General features: G+C 43.9%; 1 protein-coding gene across 2 annotated transcripts in view; it reads left to right on the top strand.

Annotated features, from left to right (window-relative positions):
• The window catches only part of LOC137352710 (carcinoembryonic antigen-related cell adhesion molecule 5-like), a 721,824-nt gene that overhangs the window by 601,294 nt on the left and 96,223 nt on the right, over positions 1-24,307 (top strand). The window contains exons 5-6 of one of the 2 annotated variants that reach the window (XM_068018445.1): positions 9,974-10,249; positions 20,861-21,124. The exons of the other annotated variant lie outside the window; for it this stretch is intronic. Coding sequence (XP_067874546.1) covers positions 9,974-10,249; positions 20,861-21,124 — 540 coding nt within the window. The remainder of the gene's footprint in view (positions 1-9,973; positions 10,250-20,860; positions 21,125-24,307) is intronic. 2 annotated transcript variants of the gene reach the window in all.

The raw sequence follows: 24,307 nt of genomic DNA, 5'->3' as shown, positions 1-24,307 counted from the left end.
CTATTCCCCCCCACCAACAGTATACAAAGTGGTATATCTGTTTGAGAGGGGGATGGCCACAGGAGACTCCTGCACTACCTGCCTGTAGCTTCTACTCTGCCTGGTGGTCACCCATCCCTTTTCTGCCTGTGCAGCCATTACCTGTGGCGTGACCACCTTGCTAAACGTGCTATCCACAACGTCCTCAGCATCACGGATGCTCCACAGTGAATCCACCCGCAGCTTCAACTTCGTAATGTGGGTAGCCAGTAGCTGCAGCTGGATACACTTCCTGCACACATGGTCATCAGGGACACTGGAAGCGTCCCTGATTTCCCACATAGTGCAGGAGGAGCATATCACGAGATTTCCTGCTTTCTGTCTCCCTCCCTTTTTGAACAAAGGAGTTACATTTGCTTTTTCCAATCTTCCCCAATTCTTGGGAATTTTGGAAAATTAAAACCAATGCATCAACTATCTCACTAGCCACTTCTTTTAAGGATGGTGTCCATCAGGACCCAGGGACTTGTCAGCCCGCAGCTCCAACAATTTGTTCTGTACTATTTCCCTGGTGATTGTAATTTTCTTGAGTTCCTCCCTCCCTTCCAATTCGTGATTTACAGCTACTTCTGGGATGTTATTTGTATCCTCTATAGTGAAGACTGATGCAAAGTACATGTTCAATTCACCTGCCATCTCCTTATTTTCCACTATTAATTTCCCAGACTCACTTTCTATAGGACGAATGCTCACTTTGTTAACTCTACTTTTTAAAAAATCCACAAAGAAACGCTTACTATCTGTTTTCATATTTCTAGCTAGCTTTCTCTTGTACTCTAATTTTTCTCTCGTTATTAATCTTTTACTCATTATTTGCTGTTTTTTGTATTCTGTCCGATCTCTGATCTGCCACCCATCTTTGTGCAATTATATACTTTTTTTTAAAGTTTGATACTATCTTTAACTGTTTTAGTTAACCATGGATGGTGGGTCTTACTCTTGGAATTTTTCTTTCTTGTTGGAATGCATCTATTCTGTGTATTCTGAAATATCCCCTTAAATGTCTTCCAGTGCATCTCTATTGACCGATCCCTGAATCTGATTTGCCCGTTCACTTCAGCTAACTCTATTTTCATGCTCTCATAATTTCCCTTATCGATTCATAGAATTCTAGAAAGTTTACGGCACAGAAAGAGGTCACTTGGCCCATCGGGTCTGTGCCAGCTGAAAAACATTCCACCATTCTAATTCCGCCTTCCAGCATTTGGTCCGTAGCTCTGCAGATAAAGGCACTTGAGGTGCATATCCAGACGTCTTTTGAATGAGTTGAGGGTTTCTGCCTCAACTACCCTTTCAGGCAGTGAGTTCCAGACCCCCACCAATCTCTAGGTGAAAAAGCTTTTCCTCATCTCCTTTCTAATCTTTCTACTAATCACTTATGCCCCCTAGTCACTGACCTCTCTGCTAAGGTAAATAGCCCTTCACCTCCACTCTATCCAGGCCCCTCAGAATTTTGTACATTTAAATCATATTTCCCCTCAGCCTTCTCTGTTACAAGGAGAATAACACCAGCCTATCCAATCTTTCCTCATAGCTGCATTTTTCCAGTCCCAGCAACATGCTCGTAAATCTCCTCTGTACCCTCCCTACTGCAACTACATCCTTTCTGTACTGAGGTGACCAGAACTGCACACAGTACTCAAGTTGTGGCCTAACCAATGATTTTACAGTTCCATCATAACCTCCCAGCTCTTGTATTCTATACCTCGACTAATAAAGAAAAGGATTCTATCTGCCTTCTTAACCAGCTTATCAACCTGTCCTGCTACCTTCAGGGATTTGTGGACATTTACTCCAAGGTCCCTCACTTTCTGTACACCTCTCAGTATTTTCCCATTAATTATGTGTTCCTTTGCCTTATTTGACCCCTCCCTCCAAATGCATCACTTCACAGAGTCATAGTGAGATACAGCACAGAAACAGGCCCTTTGGCCCACTGAGTCCATGCTGACCATCAACCACCCATTTATACTAATCCTATATTAATCCCATTTTTCCCTCTCACATCCCCACCTTCCCTCAATTCTCCAACCACCTACCTACACCAGGGACAATTTTTTTTTAGAATGGCCAATTTACCTATCAACCCACAAGTCTTTGGCATGTGGGAGGAAACCAGAGCACCTGGAGGAAAACCACACAGTCATAGGGAGAATTTGCATGCTCCACACAGGCAGTACCCAGAACCGAACCCAGGTGTCTGGGGCTGTGAGGCTGCGGTACTGGCAATTGCACCACTGTGCTGCTCCAGGTTGCTGAGGATCAATGGAGAGTTAGGATCATTTGTCACTTTTCTGCCCATCTAACCAGACGATCAATATCTTCCTGCAGCCTACAGCTATCCTCTTCGCTTTCTACCACACGACCAATCTTTGTGTTGTCTGCAAACTTCTTGATCATGCCCCTCACATTTGCATCCAAATCATTAATATATACCACAAAAGGCAGGGTACCCAGTCCTGAGCCCTGCAGAACACCACTAGAAACAGCCTTCCAGTGTATCAACAATTATCCTTTGCTTCCTGCCACTGAACCAATTTGGTATCCACCTTGTTGCATTTCCCTGGATCCCATGGGATTTTTTTTTAACCAGTCTGCCATGTGGGACCTTGTCAAAAGCCTTGCTAAAATCCATGTAGACCACATCAACTGCACTACCCTCATTTATCTTCCTTGTTACTTCTTCAAAAAATTCAAGAAGGTTGGTCAGACAAGATCTTCCCTTAACAAATCCATGCTGACTATCCTTGATTAACCTGTGCCTTTCTAAGTGATAGTTTATCCTGACTCTCAGAATAGATTCCAATAATTTGTCCACTACTGAGGTTAGACGACTGGCCTGGAATTATTTGGTCTATCCTTCGCTCCCTTTTTAAACAGAGGCACAACGTCAGCAGTCCTCCAATCCTTTGGCACCACAGCTGTATCCAGTGAGGACTGAAAAATGATGGTCAGACCTTCCACTGTTTGCAGTCTTCCTCCTTTGAATATTTAATCTGGCCCTGGTGATCGATCAACTTTCATGGAAGCTAATCCCATTATTGAAGTTAAGGATCCTAGTCTTAGATCCACTCTTCTCTCCCTCAAACTGAATGTAAAATTCACTCATATTATGATCGCTGTTGCCTAGGGGCACCTTCACTATGAGGTAATTAATTAACCTTATCTCTAGCAGGTCTAGTATAGCCTGCTCTCTGACTGGCTCCAGAACATGCTGGTCTAAGAAACTATCCTGAAAACATTCTATGAACCCCTCATCTAGGCCCAACTGATTTTTCCACTCTGTATGTAGATTAAAATCCCCCATGATTATCGCCATACCTTTCTCACAAGCTTCCATTATTTCTTCCTTTATACCCCTACCATGAATTTACTGTTAGGGGGCCTGTACACCACTCCCACAAGTGACTTCTTGCCTTTATCATTTCTCATCTCCACCCAAACCCTTCTACATCCTAGTTTCTTGAATTTAGCTCATCCCTCTCTATTGCGCTAATAGCATCATTAATTAACAGGGCCACACCTCCGCCTTTAATTAGCTTCCTGTCCTTCCAAAATGTCATGATGGGGAGGGTGCTTCTCACTGCCAGCCAAGCAATAGCTTGGTGCTTGTTTGAAAGTTCTGGCAAATGAGTTTGATAATCTGCTCGAGGAACCATCTTATCGGATTCACCATCTCCTTTTCTCAAAGGCCCTCAAGGACATTACATGCTGACCACTGTCTGATGGACTTGTGGTCAAAGGTGTTTTTCTGCACAAACTTTTCCGTGAGGGATAGCTGGTATTGCCATGGTCCAACTGAATGGGGCGTTCCGCTGCAACATGGCCAGACCCATCCTTCGCAACACTGGGGACAGATAGAACCTCAGCACATAGTGACACTTGGTGTTTGCATACCAGGGGTCTACATACAGCTTGATGAAGCCGCACATAAAGGTGGCCATCAGGATGAAGATGTGTTAGATAAGTATCTCCCCCCATTTATCCAGAGGTTTGAACATCGTGTCCTCTGGACATGGTCCACTTTCAATCCCCCAGATAAAGCTTAAGATAGCTCGAGTGACCGCCATGGCGCAGGGGTGAGGTATGGGCCAGACCTGCACCACATACAGCAACACCGAGCCCTCACACCCGATGACCAGGTTTTTACCTTCAATGGAGATGGCGCGCCGCTCCCACATGACCAGTTTCTGTTTCATCATGGCTGCTCACTCCTTCCAGTTTTTGGCGCACACCCCATCCCCTCTAAACCATATCCCCAGCACCTTCAGACAGTCTGAACTGATAGCGAAGGGGGCAAGGGACCGGACGAACTAGTTCCTAAAGAAAATGGCCTCACGCTTGCTGCAACTTACTTTGGCTCCTGAGGCCAGTTTTAACTGGTCGCAGATGCTCATCGGTCCACGAGCTGACAGCGGATTCGAGCAGAAGACGGCAACATCATCCATGTACAGGGAGACTTTGACCTGAGTGTCTCCACTATCTCTTATGCCCATATCCTTCCTGATGGACTCAGCAGAGGGTTCAATTTAGCAAACAAACAAGACAAGAGAGAGAGGACAGCCCTGTCTGACTCCAAATTTAATCGGAAAACTTTCCGATTCCCACCCATTGATTGAGACTGCATTACTGATGTTTGTGTCGAGCAATTGGATCCAATTGTGGATTCGCTCCCCAACCCCCATTCTGGAGAGTATGTCCATTATGTAGGTGTGCAATATTCTGTCAAAGGTCTTCTCCTGTTCCAAGCTGATGAGGCAGGTTTCCACCCCTCTGTCTGGTACATAGGGGATCGTATCTCTGAGTAGTGTGAACCTATCAGAGATCTTCCTGCTAGGTACAGGTCTGATCAGGATGAATTACCAACTCCAGAGCAGACCTCACCCAACTGGCGATGACCTTGGACCGAAGTTTGTATTCCACATTAGGCAATGAGATGGGCTGCCAATTTCTGATTTCTTTCCTCTCCCCTTCCACTAGTAGATGAGGGTGGTGATGCCTTCCTCATGGATTCTGACATTCTACCTGCCAGAAACATACTCTCGTACACTTCCAGCAGGGCTGGGCCGATCCAGTCCCACAGAATACGAACATAGGAATAAATGAATTAGGAGCAGGAGATAGTCTCTCGGCCCCTCAACCTGCTCCGCCATTCAACATCATGGCTGATCTGATTACTTCACATTCCAGCCTACCCCTGATAACCTTTCACACCCTTGCTTATCACAAATCTATCCACATCTGCCTTAAAAATATTCAAAGACTTTGCTTCCACCGCCTTTTGAGGAAGAGAGTGCCAAAGATTCATGACCCACTGAGAGAAAATTTTTTCCCCATCTCTGTCTTAAATGGGCAACCCCTTATTTTTAAACAGTGACCCCTAGTTAAATTCTCCCACAAAAGGGAACATCCTTTCTACATCCACCCTGTCAAGACCCTCGGGATCTTATATGTTTCAATCAAGTCGCCACTTACTCTTCTAAACGCCAGTGGATACAAGCCCAGCCCGTCCAACCTTTCCTCAAAAGACAACCCACCCATTCCAGGTATTAATCTAATGAATCTTCCTGAACTGCTTCCAAGGCATTTACATTCTTCCTTAAATAAGGTGACCAATACTGTGCACAGTACTCCAGATGTGGTCTCATCAATGCCCTATATGACTGAAGCATAACCTCCCTACTTTTGTATACAATTCCCCTCGCAATAAACAATAACATTCTATTAGCTTTCCTAATTACTTTCTATATACTAACCTTTTGTGATTCATGCACTAGGACACCCAGATCCCTCTGCATCTCAGAGCTCTGCAATCTCTCACCATTGAGATAATATGCTTCTTTTTTATTCTTCCTGCCAAAATGGACAATTTCACATTTTCCCACATTATACTCCATTTGCCAGATCTTTGCCCACTCTATATCCCTTTGTAGCCTCCTTATGTCCTCTTCACAACTTACTTTCCGACCTATCTTTGTGTTATCAGCAAATTTAGCAGCCATACCTTCGGTCCCTTCATCTAAGTCGTTTATATAATTGTAAAAAGTTGAGACCCCAGCACTGATCCCTGTGGCACACCATTCATTACATCTTGCCAACCAGAAAATGACCCATTTATGCCTACTCTTGGTTTCCTGTTATCTAGCCAATCTTCTATACATGCCAATATGTTACCCCCCTGCACCATGAGCTTTTATTTTCCGCAATAACCTTTGATGTGGCAACTTAGCAAATCTTTCTGGAAATCCAAGTACAGTACATCAACCGGTTCCCCTTTATCCACAGCACATTACTTCCTCAAAGAACTCCCAATAACATGGTTAAATATAATTTTCTTTCACAAAACCTGATTACCTTGAACTTTTCTAACTGCCCTGCTACATTGTCTTTAATAATAGCTTCTAACATGTTCCGTACAACAGATGTTAAGCTAACTGGCCTGTAGTTTTCAGCTTGATCAGTAAGCTGTCACTTCCAGGAGTTTTACTCATTTTGACAGACCTGGGGGATTTTGTTCCAAACATATACTTTATTCATAAAAAGTTGTAAAAAATACATAACAAAACAGTTCAAATTTGACATTTCAGAAAGTGCAATGGAAATCAGATTCCTAGGATACAGAACATGAGATGCCTCCCAACTCTTGCCATTCCATTTTATATGCAATGTACATTTGCATTACATAGCAAAAACATTTTTGGTCACTACGTGCTGAGGTTCTATCTGTCCCCAGTGTTGCGAAGGATGGGTCTGGCCACATTGCCACGGAACACTCCATTCAGTTGGACCATGCCGTACCACTTGTCTCTTGTGGAAAACTCTGTGCAGAAGAACACCTTTGACCATAAGTCCATCAGGCAGTGTTCTGCATGTAATGTCCTCGAGGCCCTACGGGAAAAGAAGATGTTGGATCCTGTTGGATGGTTCCCTGAGCAGACTGTCAGTCTGTCGTATCGCCTGAACTTTCAAACAAGGACCAAGACGTAGCTTGGCTGATGGTGAGAAGGGCCCTTCCCCATCAGATCCTTCCTGCATGCCCAGAGTCTCACCATCTCCACACGCTGCCCTCGAGGTGGATGTGGTGGAGAAGAGACTGTCATCCACTTCCTTCTGGAATGTGCCTTTACATAACAGGTGTGGAAAGAGATGCAGTGGTTTTTGTCAAGGTTCATCCCGAGCAGCTCTGTAACACAGGACTCTGTTCTCTATTATCTGTTGCCAGGGACGCACACCGATATAAACTTCAACTGCTGCTGGAGGACCAGCAACTCGGTGAAAGACGCTCTTTGGTCTGCCCGAAACATTCTCGTCTTCCAGTGCAAAGAGGTGTCCATGACCAAGTGTTACAGACTGGCAATTCCAAGGTCCAGGACTACGTGCTGAAAGGTGCACTAAAGCTTGGGCTAGCTACCGCAAAAGCTTAATGGGAAAGGCCACTGTGTAAAGACCTGCGGCAATAATATACTGAGGGGCTGCAATCCGTGTAAAATCCCTCGGGCTGTATGCACCAGAAAATGTTTTTTTTTTTTTTAGAGATACAGCACTGAAACAGGCCCTTCGGCCCACCGAGTCTGTGCTGACCATCAACCACCCATTTATACGAATCCTACACTAATCCCATATTCCTACCACATCCCCCCCTGTCCCTATATTTCCCTACCACCTACCTCTACTAGTGGCAATTTATAATAGCCAATTTACCTACCAACCTGCAAGTCTTTTGGCTTGTGGGAGGAAACCGGAGCACCCGGAGAAAACCCACGCAGACACAGGGAGAACTTGCAAACTCCACACAGGCAGTACCCAGAATTGAACCCGGGTCGCTGGAGCTGTGAGGCTGCGGTGCTAACCACTGCGCCACTGTGCCGCCCATTGCTACGTAATGCAAATGTACATTGCATATAAACTGGAATGGCAACATTTTTGATGTAGACAGCCTGAGGGGTTTTACACAGTTTCCAGCCCCTTGGTATGCTATGATGGGAGGACCTTACACAGTGGCATTTCCCCATTGAGGTTTTGCAGTGGCTGCCCCAAGGTTTAGTGCATCACTCAGCACATAGGCCTGAACCTTGGAATGTACCAGTCTGCAACACTTGGTCATGGACAGCTCTTTGCACTGGAAGACCAGTAAATTTCAAGCAGACCAAATGAGTCTTTCACCAAGTTGATAGTCATCCATCAGCAGTTGATGTTTCAGAACCTTTTTTCCAAAAATATACTTTATTCATAAAAATTTGTAAAAATAAATTATGAAACAGATCAAATTTGACAGTTCAGAAAGTGCAATAGGGACCAGATTCTTTCTGTACAGAACATGAGAAGCTCATGTTCATTTTCAATCTCCAGATAAAACGGAATATGGCTCAGGTAACCACCACCCTGCAAAAGTGGGGTATGGGCCAGACCTGTGCAACATACAGCAACACCATGAGCGCCTCACGCCTGATGGTCAGGTTTTTACTCACAATGGAGCGAGAGTGTCACTCACACATGCCCAGTTTCGGTTTCACTATGGCTGCATGCTCCTTCCAGTTTTTGGCGCATGCCCCGGCCCCTCCAAACCATATCCCCAGCATCTTCAGGTAATCTGACCACACGATGAAGGGGATTGGTCGGCCCAGTTGCCAAAGAACATGGCCTCGCTCTTGCCGCGATTTACTTTGGCTCCAAAGGCCAATTCAAACTGGTCGCAGATGCTCACCAGCTTGCGCACAGTCCGAGCAGAAGACGGTGACGTCATCCATGTACAGGGAGGTTTTCACCTGCGCGCCTCTGCTTCCTGGGACTGTCACCGCACTTATGCCTGCATCTTTCCTGATGAATTCAGCAAAGGGTTCGATACAGAAAACAAACAAGACAGGAGAGACAGTACAGCCCTGTCTGACTCCAGATCTGAAGGACCTTTGGGATGAGGTTCTACCATTGAATTCATCAGGATCTCCATGTCACCAGAATTTCTGGGTCTCCCCACCACCACTGCACTCCCCAGCTCTCATAAATATTCAGGCAATAGTACTTAAAAAACATAAAAAAGTCATTGATACTTTAAAAAAACTATCAGGGAAAAAAGTGCTTGGAAAACACAACTACAAATTCTTAAGCAGAGCAGTAATATCACATGGCAATCATTTCATTCTTATGGACATTACCATTCTACTGAAGGTTTTGAAGGGAGTCTGTGCTCCTGAGTAATTTAAAAAAAAATGTTCAAGGGTTCTATTTAATTGAGGTGGCAGCAAGCCCAGAAGCAATGGGACACCGTTCATCTCCTCCTTTAATGGACTGATATCACAAACATTTTCAGTTGGCCCCAAAGTGAATGATGTTTCCATAGACTTATCCTGGTCCAGGACTCTCAAGCAGTAGGTAAAACATCTACCTTATTGAAGAAGAAATTTTTCAATTTGTCACATTTGGGGAAGAATTGCTCTGGTGATTACTTGGAGTGAGCTGTCATCTTGAAGGTTTCATCTAGTTAACATTCCTCTGTCTGTGTTTTCCTGTTTGATTTAATGCACTCATTATAACTGTACTAATTCAGTGAACTTACTTATAGGCTTGTTTATGTTGTAATATTCTAAAACTAACATCGGGTGTTATTTGAAATTATATCAACTTCTCGGTCATAAATACTCATTTAATATTTTTTGCATAATTCTTTGAGTTCAATTTCCAAGGTAACAATCTATGGTTTTCTTGCACTGTTCTTCCATTTTGTATTTGCATAATATAAAGCAGCATATTTATATAGTTGTATACCTATGTACAAAGCACGACCGTTTGACATTGTTGTACATTGTAATTTTAGTCTTCATTCACAAGGATGCAACAGTATTAGAAATTCCAAAAAGAATTAATATAACTGAAATGACTATCTAGCTTCTCTTCATCATATTATGCATATGAACAATAATCTCCTGTATTTTGACAGAATCTATTATTAAGCCTGTCGTCATATCCAATAACACACATCCTGTAGAGCGCAATGATACAGTGACTCTGACATGCAGTGCTTCAGGGCCTGTGGATTCATATAACTGGCTCAAAGGAAATAAAATTATTAACCCTGGTGGTAGGATTGGTCTAAGTGGAGATAATAAAACCCTTACTATATCTGGAGTCTTGAGGTATGATGGAGGATTTATATGCCGTGCATATAGTGCTATTGATGAAAGAAGAAGTGAGCCATATTATCTAAATGTTAGCTGTAAGTGTCACAGCAAATTATTTAAATACCTAATTTTCTTTGTTAATTATTACCAAACCTAGTGAGTTTAGTATGGGGGAGCATTGGAAGAGGTCAGTTTTACTTTTCTGATTGAGGTTTCTAATATGTACTTTGCAAATGAAATATGGCCTCTCCGTTACATTTTGGGTTTAAACTATATACAATTCTAATCAATTGTATCTTCAGTAGGTTTGGTAATATATGAGAAAGTTGATTGATGGGGCATTCAATGTCATGATATCTACTCAAAATAGTAATTTACATTCCGTAATGTGCTATATATTCAACTTAATATAAAGATTATATATTACCTATTACAAATATCATGATCCAGGACTGATTTGCCTGGAATTTGCTGAATTTACTGAAAACCTATCAGTCATCTTGTGAGTGATAGAATCATGTTAGAATTGGCAAAGGATGTGTGAAAGAAAGCTTTAGTTTTGATCATAATCTCTCAACAATTAAATTACTGAATGAATTGTTGTATTTGCAATGCAAAGTCACTGATAATTACCTTGTTGTCAAAAACTCAAACAAATTACTCTTATCCTTATCAACGGAATCAGAACAAGCTGTAAGTGTTAAAATTAAACATATCCCAACTTTCCAAATCACGTTTTATACTTAAAATCAATATAAAATCTAAAATGGCATAGCATCACTGATTGGGCAGGACGAAAACACTGGCGGTCCACCCGCAGGGCTGCACGTTGCGGAACCACTGCGATATTAAGCGCGGCGGCTCATTTAAATAGCCGGGGCAGACCGCCCACACCGATGACACAGAGGGGGTGGGCAGTCCATCCCCGGCAATGGCGTCAGCAGCCTTTGTACAGGTGCTGACGCCATTTTTAAAGGGCTTCGAGCCCTAATCGTTCAATTTAAATAATTAAGGAAGTGATTTTTAAAAATTAAATAAATTTATCCTGCCCCTCTCCCCACCCCCGCAGTAACCATAGAGTGAATTAATTGCCCTCTCATCTCAAAACACTTACCTGTGCACCTGACTTCCCCCCCTCACCCAAAAGAGCATCAACGTTACACTTTACCCCTTCCCACCTTCCCCGACACCAATGTGACCCTGCTCCCCCCTCTCCCACACTGAAAAACTTACCTGCTCCCCCCTCCCCACCAATGATCCGCCTCGAATTGCCGGATGGGGATCCAAAGGCACAGCAGTGCCGGCTACTGGCACTAATATCGCACCAGGACAGACGGTGGGAGCAAGAAGGCAATTTATTCCTTTATTTAAATTACCTTACATGTTTAAATTTGGCTCCCGTTACCGAACGGCGGAGAGGTTGCCACAAGGCCTTGCTGCCGCCAGGAATTTCAGGCAGGGCCTTCCTGCCGTCGATGCCCCTGGTGGGCCTCTGCTGGAGGCATTTTCCGGCCTCCCCACCATGACCCCCTATGTCAGGTGATCCGTAAAATTCAGCCCATTGTCTTTCTCTAAAATTAAAAGGCAACTAATTTAGACATATGGTTGGGGGAGCCTGTTGGGAGGATTCTCTACGTGCACTAACACTATCAAAATTATAAACCTTTTTTTTACTAGGGGTAATACACAGATAAAATACTTTCATGTGCATTTCTTTTGTGAATAAACTTTGAAATTTGAGCAATGTTGTCAACAAGTGGAATATTCTAAATTTAAATCAGACACACCTTTTTTAAAAAGGGTAAATAAATAAGTTAAAAAAAATTGTAAACCTATGAATTAACAGGAAGGTGAATAGCCCAGTTTAGTCCATCTGAATGTTCACTGGCTAAATTCCTTGACTGATTTTATCACCACTGTCTGTCCAACTCTTAAATTTACTGATGTTCTCAGCCTGAATCACCTCCCTGGGCAGACCATTCCAAAGATTCATCACCCTCTGTGGGAAGTAGTTGAACTTTCACCATTCCTCTTCTGAATTAAATCCTGTGTCCCCTTGTTGTCTTTGATGGTCATAGTAAACAGATTCTCCGGGTTCAACTTGTCCATACTTGGATCTTGAATAACTCAATAAGATCCTTCTCAGTGTATCTTTTCAACTTTGAAGAAAACATTTCTGTACTACCTTCATATAGTATCTGAAGCCAGATATCAAGAAGGGCACTTTGCTGTATCTTTCTACTGGCATGGATTAAGGATTGGTTAACAGGCAGAAAGCAGAGAGCAGGAATAAACGGGTCATTTTCGCGTTGGCAGGCTGTGACTAGTGGGGTACTGCAGGGATCAGTGCTTGGGCCCCAGCTGTTCACAATATATATCAATGATTTGGATGAGGTGACTAAATGTAGTATTTCCAAGTTCGCAGATGACAAAAAACTTGGTGGAAATCTGTTGTGAGGAAGATACAAAGCATCTTCAAAGGGATTTGGACAGACTTAGTGAGTGGGCAAGAACATGGCACATGGAATATAATGCAGAAAAATGTGAGGTTATCCACTTTGGTCGGTGGAATAGATATGCAGAGTATTTCTTAAATGGTGAGAGATTAGGAAGTGTACATGTACAAAGGGACCTGAGTGTCCTTGTCAATAAGTCACTGAAAGCTAACATGCAGGTGCAGCAAGCAATTAGGAAGGCTAATGGTATGTTAGCCTTTATCGCAAGAGGATTTGAGTACAGGAGTAGTGAAGTTTTGCTTCAATTGTATCGAACCTTAGTTAAACCACACCTGGAATACTGTGTGCAGTTTTGGTCCCTTACCTTAGGAAGGATATTATTGCCACAGAGGGAGTGCAAAGAAGGTTCCTGGGACAGCGAGACTGTCCTATGAAGAGAGATTGTGGAAACTGGGCCTGTATTCTCTAGAGTTTCGAAGAATGAGAGGTGATCTCATTGAAACCTACAAAATACTTAAAGGGATACAGGTGAGGTCCCAGAGGACTGGAGAATAGCCAATGTTGTTCCTTTGTTTAAGAAAGGTAGCAAGGATAATTCAGGAAATTGTAGGCCGGTGAGCCTTATGTCAATGGTAGGGAAATTATTAGAGAGGATTCTTTGGGACAGGATTTACTCCCGTTTGGAAACAAATGGACTTATTAGCGAGAGGCAGCATGGTTTTGTGAAGGGGAGGTCATGTCTCACTACTTTGATTGAGTTTTTTGAGGAAGTGACAAAGATGATTGATGAAGTAAGGGCAGTGTATGTTGTTATCTATATGGACTTCATTAAAGCCTTTGACAAGGTCCCTCATGGCAGACTGATACAAAAGGTGAAGTCACATGGGATCAGAGGGGAGCTGGCAAGATGGATACAGAACTGGCTCGGTCATAGAAGATAAGAGGGTAGCAGTGGAAGGGTGCTTTTCTGAATGGAGGGATGTGACTAGTGGTGTTCCGCAGGGATCAGTGCTGGGACCTTTGCTGTTTGTAGTATATATAAATGATTTGGAGGAAAATGTAGCTGGTCTGATTAGTAAGTTTGCGGACGACACAAAGGTTGGTGGAGTTGTGGACAGTGATGAGGATTGTCAGGGGATACAGCAGGATATAGATCGGTTGGAGACTTGGGCAGAGAAATGGCAGATGGAGTTTAATCTGGACAAATGTGAGGTAATGCATTTTGGAAGGTCTAATGCAGGTGGGAAGTATACAGTAAATGACAGAACCCTTAGGAGTATTGACAGGCAGAGAGATCTGGGCGTACAGGTCCACAGGTCACTGAAAGTGGCAACGCAGGTGGATAAGGTAGTCAAGAAGGCATACGGCATGCTTGCCTTCATCGGTCGGGGCATAGAGTATAAAAATAGCAAGTCATGCTGCAGCTGTACAGAACTTTAGTTAGGCCACACTTAGAATATTGCGTGCAATTCTGGTCGCCACACTACCAGAAGGACGTGGAGGCTTTGGAGAGGGTACAGAAGAGGTTTACCAGGATGTTGCCTGGTCTGGAGGGCATTAGCCATGAGGAGAGGTTGGATAAACTCGGATTGTTTTCACTGGAACGACAGAGGTGGAGGGGCGACATGATAGAGGTTTACAAAGTTAGAAGCGGCATGGACAGAGTGGATAGTCAGAAGCTTTTTCCCAGGGTGGAAGAGTCAGTTACTAGGGGACATAGGTTTAAGGTGAGAGGGGCAAAGTTTAGAGGGGATGTGGGAGGCAAGTTCTTTACACAGAGGGTGGTGAGTGCCTGGAACCTGTTGCTGGGGGAGGTGGTGGAAGCAGGTACCATACAGACGTTTAAGAGGCATCTTGACAAATACATGAATGGGATGGGAATAGAGGGCTACGGACCTGGAAGTGCAGAAGGTTTTAGTTTAGGCAGGCATCAAGATCAGCGCAGGCTTGGAGGGCTGAATGGCCTGTTCCTGTGCTGTACTGTTCTTTGGTCTTTGGATAGACAGGGTCGATGCAGGTAAGATGTTTCCCCTGGTTGGGGAGTTCAGAACCAGGGTACAATTTCAAAATAAGGAGGAAGCCACTTAGGACAGAGATGAGGAGAAATTTCTTTACTCAGAGGGTTGTGAATCTTTGGATTCTCTACCCCAGAGGTCTGTGGAAGCTCAGTCATTGAATATGTTTAAAGCAGAGATTGACAGATTTCTAAATACAATAACATAAGGGGATATGAGGATCGTGTGGGAAAAAGGCATTGAAGTGGATGATCAGCCATGATCATATTGAATGGTAGGGCAGGTTCGATTGGCTGAATGGCCTTCTCCTGTTCCTGTGTTCCTATGTTCTCAGTGGTATAATGTTCTCCTTGTAATCTGATGGTGACACACATTGGGCTGAATTTCCTGCAGGCGGCGGGGCTCCTGACATGGCCAGAGAGGTTGGAGAACCCCACCTCGGCTGTTGGGGGGTCCCCAGCCACAATTTATGGCACTCAGGCAGTTAACTGCCTGGCACCAGGGTTCCCTCCCTTTAGGACCGGGATCCTGCCTCTAACAGCTGCAATCAGAGGGCTGTGGCCACTGCTGGGACCGTACCCAGCTAGAAGAGGCACAATGGACTCCAGACTCAGAAGCAGGTAACCAGGGGAAGTTAGCTAGGACCAGTCAGGCAGGCCCCGGCGAAGGGAGGGGGTATGGATGGTGAGGGCAGGGAGGTTTGTTGGTGTGGGGGTGTTCTTTGCCACCGGTGCACAGACTGACCAAGCTGGAGGCCCCCCACCCCAGCCCACAGGCACCCCCCACCTCAGCCCACAGGAGGCCTCCTGGTTTTACTGGGCAGTCTCCTCATGTGGCAGGGAGCCCACCAGCTGCTGGTAAAATGCCAGTATCAGCAGACAGAGGCCGTTTAATTCGACCTTACCCACCGGATAAAATTCAATGGTTTCGGGAAGGTGACAGGCAGTCCATCCCCCAACTTTCTTTACCATTTTAAGGGCCCCCATCTCCAGCCTGTCCCTTGAGGACTGATTAAGTTCAGCCCAATAATTAGAAATATAGGAGCATAAGAAATAGGAGCAGGAGTAGGCCATTCACCCCCTCAACTCTGCCCGCCATTCAATAAGAACATGGCTGATCTGTCCCAGGTCTCAACTCCTCTTTTTGGCCTGCTCCACATAACCCTCGACTCCCCGAGATTTCAAAAATCTATCTACCTCCTCCTTAAATACATTTCGTGTCCTAGCCTCTGAGGCAGAGAATTCCAGAGATGGAAACATAGATTCACCACCCTCTGAGAGAAGAAATTCCTTTGCATCTCAGTTTTAAATGTGTATCCCCTTATTCTGTCACTATGTCCCCTAGTTCGAGATTACCCCACCAGTGGAAACATATTTTCAACATCTACCCTGTCAAGCCCCCTTAGAATCTTATATGTTTCTATAAGATCACCTTTCATTCTTCTAAACTCCAATGAATAAAGGCCTAATCTGTTTAGCTGCTCTTGATAAGACAAACCCTTCATCCCAGGAATCAGCCTAGTGAACCTTTTCTGAACTGCCTCCAATACTAGTCTATCCTTCCTTAAATACGGGGATCAAAACTGCACGCAGTACTCCAAGTGTGGCCTCACCAACACCCTGTACAGTTGTGACAAGACTTCACTATTTTTAAACTCTAACCCCCTAGCAATAAAGGCCAAAATTCCATTTGCCTTCCTAATTACTTGCTGCTAACTTTTTGTGTTTCATGTACAAGAACACCCAGATCCCTCTGTACTGCAGTATTTTGTAGTCTTTCTCCATCTAAATAATAATCTGCCTTTTTATTCTTCCTACCAAAGTGGATGACCTCACCCTTTCCCACATTGAACTCCATCTGCCAAGTTTTTGCCCACTCACTTAACCTATCTATATCCCTTTGCATATTCTTTGTATCCTCATCACAACATGCCTTCCCACCTATTTTTGTATCATCAGCAAATTTGGATACACTACACTCTGTCCCTTCCTCCAAGTCATTAATATAGATAATAAATAGTTGAGGCCCTAGGACCGATCCTGTGGCACCTCATTAGTTACGGCTTTCCAACCTGAAAAAGACCCATTAATCCCGACTTTCTGCCTTCTGTGTGTTAGCCAATCCTCAATCCATGCCAACACATTACACCCAATACCCAGAGCTCTTATTTTGTGCAATAATCGTTTATGTGGCACCTTATCGAAAGCCTTCTGAAAATCCAAATACACTACATCTACCAGTTCCCCTTTATTCACTCTGCTTGTTATATCCTCAAAGAACTCTAACAAATTTGTCAAACATGATTTCCCTTTCATAAAACCACGTTGACTCTGTCTGATTGCATTATGTTTTTCTAAATGTCCTGTTACTTCTTCTTTAATAATGGACTCTAGCATTTTCCCCATGACACATGTTAAGCCTAATGGTCTATAGTTTCCTGCTTTCTGTCCCCCTCCTTTGTTGAATAGGGGCGTCACATTAGCAGTTTTCTAATCCACTGGTACCCTACCAGAATCCAGTGAGTTTTGGTATATTACAACCACTATCTCTACAGCCACTTCTTTTAAAACCTTTGGATGCAGGCCGTCAGGTCCTGGCGACTTGTCTGCCTTTAGTCCCATCAGTTTGTCCAGCACCTTTTCCCTCATGATAGAAATTGTTACAAGTTCCTCCCTCCCATTTGCACCTTGCTCATCTATTATTGTTGGGATGTTTATCATGTCCTCCACCGTGAAGACTGATGCAAAATATTGGTTTAAATTATCTGCCATTTCCCTGTTCCCTGTGATTAGTTCCCCAGTCTCATCCTCTAAGGGTCCCACACTTACTTTAGCTACTCTCTTCCTTTGTATATATCTGTAGACGTTCTTACTGTTCATAATCAATTTTCTCCCTCTTTATTAGTTTTTTAGTCATCCGCTGCTGGTTCCTAAAAAATTCCCAATCCTCTGGCCTACCACTAGCTTTCACCGCTTTGTACGCCTTTGTTTTTGATTTGATACTCTCCTTAACTTCCTTTGTTATCCACGGGTGGTTCATCGAGTCCTTCCTTCTGACCGGAATAAATGTTTGCCGTGTGTTATGAAATATCTACTTAAAAGTCTGCTACTGCAAATCTACTGACTTTCCCTTTAGTGTATTTTCCCAGCCCGCTTTAAACAACTCTTTCTTCACACCTCTGTAATTGCCCTTCTTTAAGTTGAAGACACTGGTATGAGACCCGAGTTGCTCACCCTCAAACTGAATTTGAAATTCTATCATGTTATGATCGCTTCCCCCAGAGGATCCTTAACTACGAGATCTCTTATTAATCCTTTTTCATTACACATTACCAAATCTAAAATAGCCTGTTCCCAGGTAGGTTCTGCAACATATTGTTGTAAGAAACAATTCCTGATGCACCCTATAAATTCGTCTCCCATGTTACCCTTGCCAATTTGATTTGTCCAGTCTATATGCAGATCAAAATCACCCATGATAATTGTAGTGTTCTTCTTACATACCTCCATTATTTCCTAATTAATACTTTGTCCTACAGAGAGGCAACTCCCCGGGTCCCATAGACCACTCCCACCCGTGATTTCTTTACCTTGTTATTCCTTATTTCCACCCAAATCACCAAGGTCAGGATGGTGTGCGGCTTGGAGGGGAAGTTGAAGGTGGTGGTGTTCCCATGCATCTGCTGCCATTGTCCTTCTAGGTGGTAGAGGTCATGGGTTTGGAAGGTGCTGTCTAAGGAGCCTTGGTGCGTTGCTGCAGTGCATCTTGTAGATGGTACACACCATATCTCTTGATATCTAGAAATCTATCGATCTCTGTCTTGAACATATTCAATTACTGAGCCTCCACAGCCCTCTGGGGTAGAGAATTCCACAGATTCACAACCCTCTGAGTGAAGCAGTTCCTCCTCATCTCAGTCTTAAATGACTTATTTCTTATTCTGAGATTGGGCTGAACAAAAGTCCTATATAGGCTTTGTATTCCATCTTGTGATTTGTTCATATGTCATGCACAATTTAATGTTAGAGATTATCCTAAAGAAAAGTGTTGCGAAACATCCAGAGAAATTTGAAGTGTTCAGGGAAAGTTAGTGTGACTTTATTAGGAAGATAATGCCAATAAAGTCACACTTTTCTTTAAAATAATCTCTAACATTTGACCCATAGTCTTATTGGCTTGTAATTTCCAGGACTGTTGGTTGGCTCTTGAAAGATAACCATTGAGTTTCCTTCTCTCCAATGCTTCATTAAATTCCCAATTCTAATGATTCCCTAAGATTCCCAATACAACAGCATCAATTTTGTTGCCCAGTTTCTTTATGTGCAACATATCTGGTCCAAGACCTTGAGCTGAATTTCACCAAACCGATCTGCTCACAACGGGAGAGCAGGTGGTGAGGGGAGCAGCAGCAGATATCAGGAACTCATTTTTCCGAGAGGCGGACTTTGCCATGGCAGTTTAACTCAGCGAAGGCATTAGTAACCCACTTCTGGGACTCCCACCCAATCACAGAGAGTGGGCATAATGACAACCCACACCAGTCAATGGAAGAATTCCTATTTAAGGGAGCCTCACGGGGATCAGAATGGCTGTATTCTATTTAGATTTCAGTGGCTTCAGAAAGCAAAAGAATGGAAGAAAGACATGGGAATGCTGCTCCACCCCCACCACTGGTTCTCTGCCTCTTCCCTGGAGGTCCTGCTGTGGGCTGTGAGGGCCCACAGAGAAGTGTTGTTTCCCATAGATGGGAGGAAGATGCCAGCCTCTCAAATCAAGCAGGCATGATTGGAAATGATGGACAAAATCAGCAGCAGGAATATGATCCCTTGAATCTGGATTCAGTGCCGCAAGAGGTTCAATGTCCTCATGAGGGCAGGAAAGGTGAGTGGCATTCCATTTTCAAGGTGCAAAACCCCACTCTCAGATGTACCCAGCATTCTCCTGCACAGCATTCCTTAGACCAATGTACCTTGCAGCTCCACTCATTCCTCTCTGTCAAAGCACCTCCTCACATCCCCTTCGGAGCAGCCAACACTGACACTCACCCTCATCTTGATGCCATCACACATCCGTCCCTCACAGTCACACTCCATAAATGTTGTCGTTCCATTCTGTCCACACAATCCAATTCTCACACTCACAGTTCTCTGCTTTCTTACCTTGCAGAAGAGAGTGCATAACTCCAGGAAGAGACAGAGAACCGGGGGGGGGGTGGCCCTCTAGTAATAGCCATACTGGCCACTGTGGTGGAGGACACCTTGGAGATCGGCAGGGTGGCAGAGTGCATGGCCATTGGGGCTCCCCACTACCTAGTGGCAGAATTAGAAATGACACTGCCACATGACACATCACAACCACTAGTGTTGATTGACTGTCACCACTAGCTGAAATGTGAACATCAGCACAATTGTGACTTTGAAGCCTTTCTTCATGTCGATTCTAGTTCATGCATTTCATCTCCCAAAGGTCCATTAAATATGACACAAGGAGCAGGAGTGAGAGGAATCTGAGGCATCCTCAGAGGAGGTGCACTGAGAAAGCATTGTCACATGACAGGTGTGCACCCTCCCCCAATACAGACACACACACCTCAATGGGGACTCCAATAGAGATAGCTAGGTTGTCACATGGTGAGGCACACATCATCCAAAAATTTGAGCCAAATTCCCCCAAAGTCCACCTTTAAAATATTATGAATCATCATGTTACTTTTCATATCCAGATGTCTTTGACACTAAACTCAGTTCTGTTGTGGTCAGTATTTCTGAGATGTTTCTGAACCTTAACTTTCTCAGTCATCTCTGGTATTTACAAAAACTATAATCCCAGTGGCCTCCCCCTCATGTGATCCGTAACCATGTGAGTAAGACAGATAGGGATGACCACATTCAGGATATAAACCTTTTAACTCTTCTTCAATGTTGATTAATGTTTAAAAGTAAAATTAAGAACAAATAAATTAAGAACAAATTACTGCAAATTATGAGCCTGAAAAGTGGACTCTATTTTGGAACAAAGCTTTGTTTTACATGTGCACTTACCTCATAGCTTTGTTTTCATACCTATTAGTGTTATTTCAATATAGTGAATTATATGAATGGTGGCTAGAATTAGTAGTGGATTGGTTTCATTGGGCTTTAGTAGGATTTAGTTCTGTGGTGATGGGTTGCATGCTGGTTTTACAATCTGAAATTTCTAAATAACATGCTGCAACCAACTTGTACATTTATTTTAGACGGACCGGAATCTCTTGATATATCCATCAATCCACAACTTTCTATATACATTTTGGGGTCAAATGTGAATTTTTCCTGTTCTGCGATTTCAAAACCTCCTTCTGAATTTCAGTGGTATCTTAATGGTACTTCTCTTCTGCAAAATGGACCACAGCTAATCATTTCTGATATTTCCTTGAGTAACACTGGTAATTATACTTGTGAGGCCTTTAACAATGCAACAAAAAGATACAGCATGACAACAAGGGACATCGTTGTGGTAGGTACGTAATGATGATTATCTGGATAAAGTAGAATTGTTGATTGCACTTGTGGACTTTATTCTTGTTTGCTGTTGTTGTCATGTGGTAGTACTCGTAGTAGTAGTACTAGTAGTAGCAGTAGTTGTTGTAGCTGGAATTGGAGATCACTGTGTCTTCTTGAAAACTTGTTTAATTTTATACTTCACATAATTATATGGTTAGTCTGTGTCAGTTGTGAAATTATAACAAAAAAAAGAAAAATGCCTCTATTTTCTGTTTGTGCCTATATTTTTTTAAATAGAGTTTGAGGAACTGGAAAAGAAAATGGGACAATTTCTACAATAGACAGCCAATCTACAATGCCAGTTTAACACGCAGGCGACAAGTTGAAAATCTACCCGTGTGTTTTGTTTCATAACCTCAGTCATTGGCAAATGTGTGTTACCTGGCAATAGAGGATGTTCAGAATAGAGCTTCCTGTTTTAGGGAACAACTATTTGTTAAAGGCAAATCATGTCTAATAAATTTGCTTGAGTTTTTCCATGAAATTATGGAAAGGGTTGATGAAGGTACTTCAGTTGATGCTCTGTTCATGGACTTTCATAAGACATTCAATAAAGTGTGTCATGGTAGACATTAGCAAAATCAAGGCCCAAGCGATTAGAGGGACAGTGGCAGCATGGCTGCAAAGTCGGCTGAAAGAAAGCTGAGAGTAGTGGTTAATAGTTGTCTGAAAGCTGTATAGAGTGCTGTCTCCCAGGGGTCAGGATTAGGATCACTGCTGTTTGTTCTATATATGAATGACCTGGACTTGGGTACCAGGGGCGCAATTTTAACAATTGCAGATGACACAAAAATTCAGAAATATAGTAAACAATGAGTGGGTGGTAACTGACTGCAGGAGGACATAGATGACTGGTAAAATCGGCAGACACATGACAGCTGAAATTTAAATTAAAGATGTGGGAAGTGGTGCATTTTGTAAAAGGAAGAATGAGGCGAGGCAATATAAACTAAATGGTACAATTTTAAAAGGGATTGCAAGTTACAGAGCATGGTAGAACAAGTCAATAAGGCTGTTAAAAACCAGATGAGATCCTGGACTTTAGAAATACAGGCAGTACACAAGCAAGGAAGTTATGCCAAACCTTTCAAAATCACTAGTTAGGCCTCAGCTGGAGTATTGGGCTCAGCTTTAACCCACCAGGATGGGCCTATCATTGGGGGGAAGTGGGGGGAACTGGGGTGCGGGGGTTAAAAATGAGAAATACTGCAACATTACCCCGACACTTCCAGCTTTAACAGAAGTGGGCGACCATTCCGCTCACAGGAGATGCATTGGTCACAAATATTTTATGGAGGCCATGTGTCTCCAATTTAACTTGACTTTTAGTTTTAATGCCTGCAGGCTGAGCTTCCCAGGCCTTGGGAAACCTGGCAGCTGAAGGGAGGAATGAAGGGCTAGATCCATCTGGTTGAAACAGCCACACAGTACATAAACATATAACATTCTTGTGCTCAAATCTCTTCATGGCATCCCTCCTCCCTCTTTCTGTAACCTCCTCATCCTTACAACCCTCTTGGAACTGTGGGTTCCTCCAATTCCGCCTTCTGGTTTATCCCCAATTTTCTTTGCTTTACCATTGACAGCTGTGACTTTAGCTGCCTTGACCCTAAGCTCTGTAATTCCCTCCCTAAACCTCTCCACCTCCTTCAAGACACTCCTTAAAACCTACCTCTTTGACCTAGTTTTTGGTCATCCAATACAACCTTACGGCAATAGTATTGAAGACCTGTGCTCTAGAACTTGCCGCGCCCCTAGCCAAGCTGTTCCAGTACAGCTACAATACTGGCATCTACCCTGCAATGTGGAAAATTGCCCAGGTATGTCCCGTACACAAAAAGCAGGACAAGTCCAACCCAGGCAATTACCGCCCCATCAGCCTACTCTCAATCATCAGTAAAGTGATGAAAGGTGCCAACAACAGCGCCATCAAGCAGCACTTGTTTAGCAATAACCTGCTCAGTGACGCTCAATTTGGGTTCCGCCAGGGCCACTCAGCTCCTGCCCTCATTACAACCTTGGTTCAAACATGGACAAAAGAGCTGAACGCAAGAGGTGAGGTGAGAGTGACTGCCCTTGACATCAAGGCAGCATTTGACTGAGTATGGCATCAAGGAGCCCGAGCAAAACTGAGGTCAATGGGAATCAGGGGGGAAATCCTCCGCTGGCTGGAGTCATACCTAGCTGAAAGGAAGATGGGTGTGGTTGTTAGCGGTCAATCATCTGAGCTCCAGGACATCACTGCAGGAGTTCCTCAGGGTGGTGTCCTAGGCCCAACCATCTTCAGCTGCTTCATCAATGACCTTCCTTCAATCATAAGGTCAGAAGTCGGGATGTTCGCTGATGGTTGCACAATGTTTAGCACCATTTGTGACTCCTCAGATATTGAAGCAGTCTGTGTAGAAATGCAGCAAGACTTGAACAATATCCAGGGTTGGGCTGATAAGTGGCAAGTAACATTCGTGCCACACAAGTGCCAGGCAATGACCATCTCCAACAAGAGAGAATCTAACCATCTCCCCTTGACATTCAATGTCATTACCATCGCTGAATCCCCCACTATCAACTTCCTAAGGACTACCACTGACCAGAAACTGCACTGGAGTTAGCCATATAAATACCGTGGCTACAAGAGCAGGTCAGAGGCTAGGAATCCTGCGGCAAGTAACTCACCTCCTGACTCCCCAAAGCCTGTCCACCATCTACAAGGCACAAGTCAGGAGTGTGATGGAATACTCTCCACTTGCCTGGATGGGTGCAGCTCCAACAACACTCAAGAAGCTCGACACCATCCAGGACCATGCAGCCCCCATTCACAAACATCCACTCCCTCCACCACCGACGCACAGTGGAAGCAGTGTTTACCATCTACACGTTGCACTGCAGCAACGCACCAAGGCTCCTGAGACAGCACCTTCCAAACCCGTGACCTCTACCAACTAGAAGGACAAGGGCAGCAAATGCATGGGAACACCACAACCTGCAAGTTCCCCTGCAAGTCACACTCCATCCTGACTTGGAACTATATCGCTGTTCCTTCACTGTCGCTGGGTCAAAATCCTGGAACTCCCTTCCTATCAGCACTGTGGATGTACCTACCCCACATGGACTGCAGCGGTTCAAGAAGGCAGCTCACCACC

Source organism: Heterodontus francisci, chromosome 39 (genome assembly GCF_036365525.1).
Source record: "Heterodontus francisci isolate sHetFra1 chromosome 39, sHetFra1.hap1, whole genome shotgun sequence".
Lineage (NCBI taxonomy): Eukaryota > Metazoa > Chordata > Chondrichthyes > Heterodontiformes > Heterodontidae > Heterodontus > Heterodontus francisci.
This window is presented reverse-complemented; position numbering and strand designations above follow the sequence as displayed.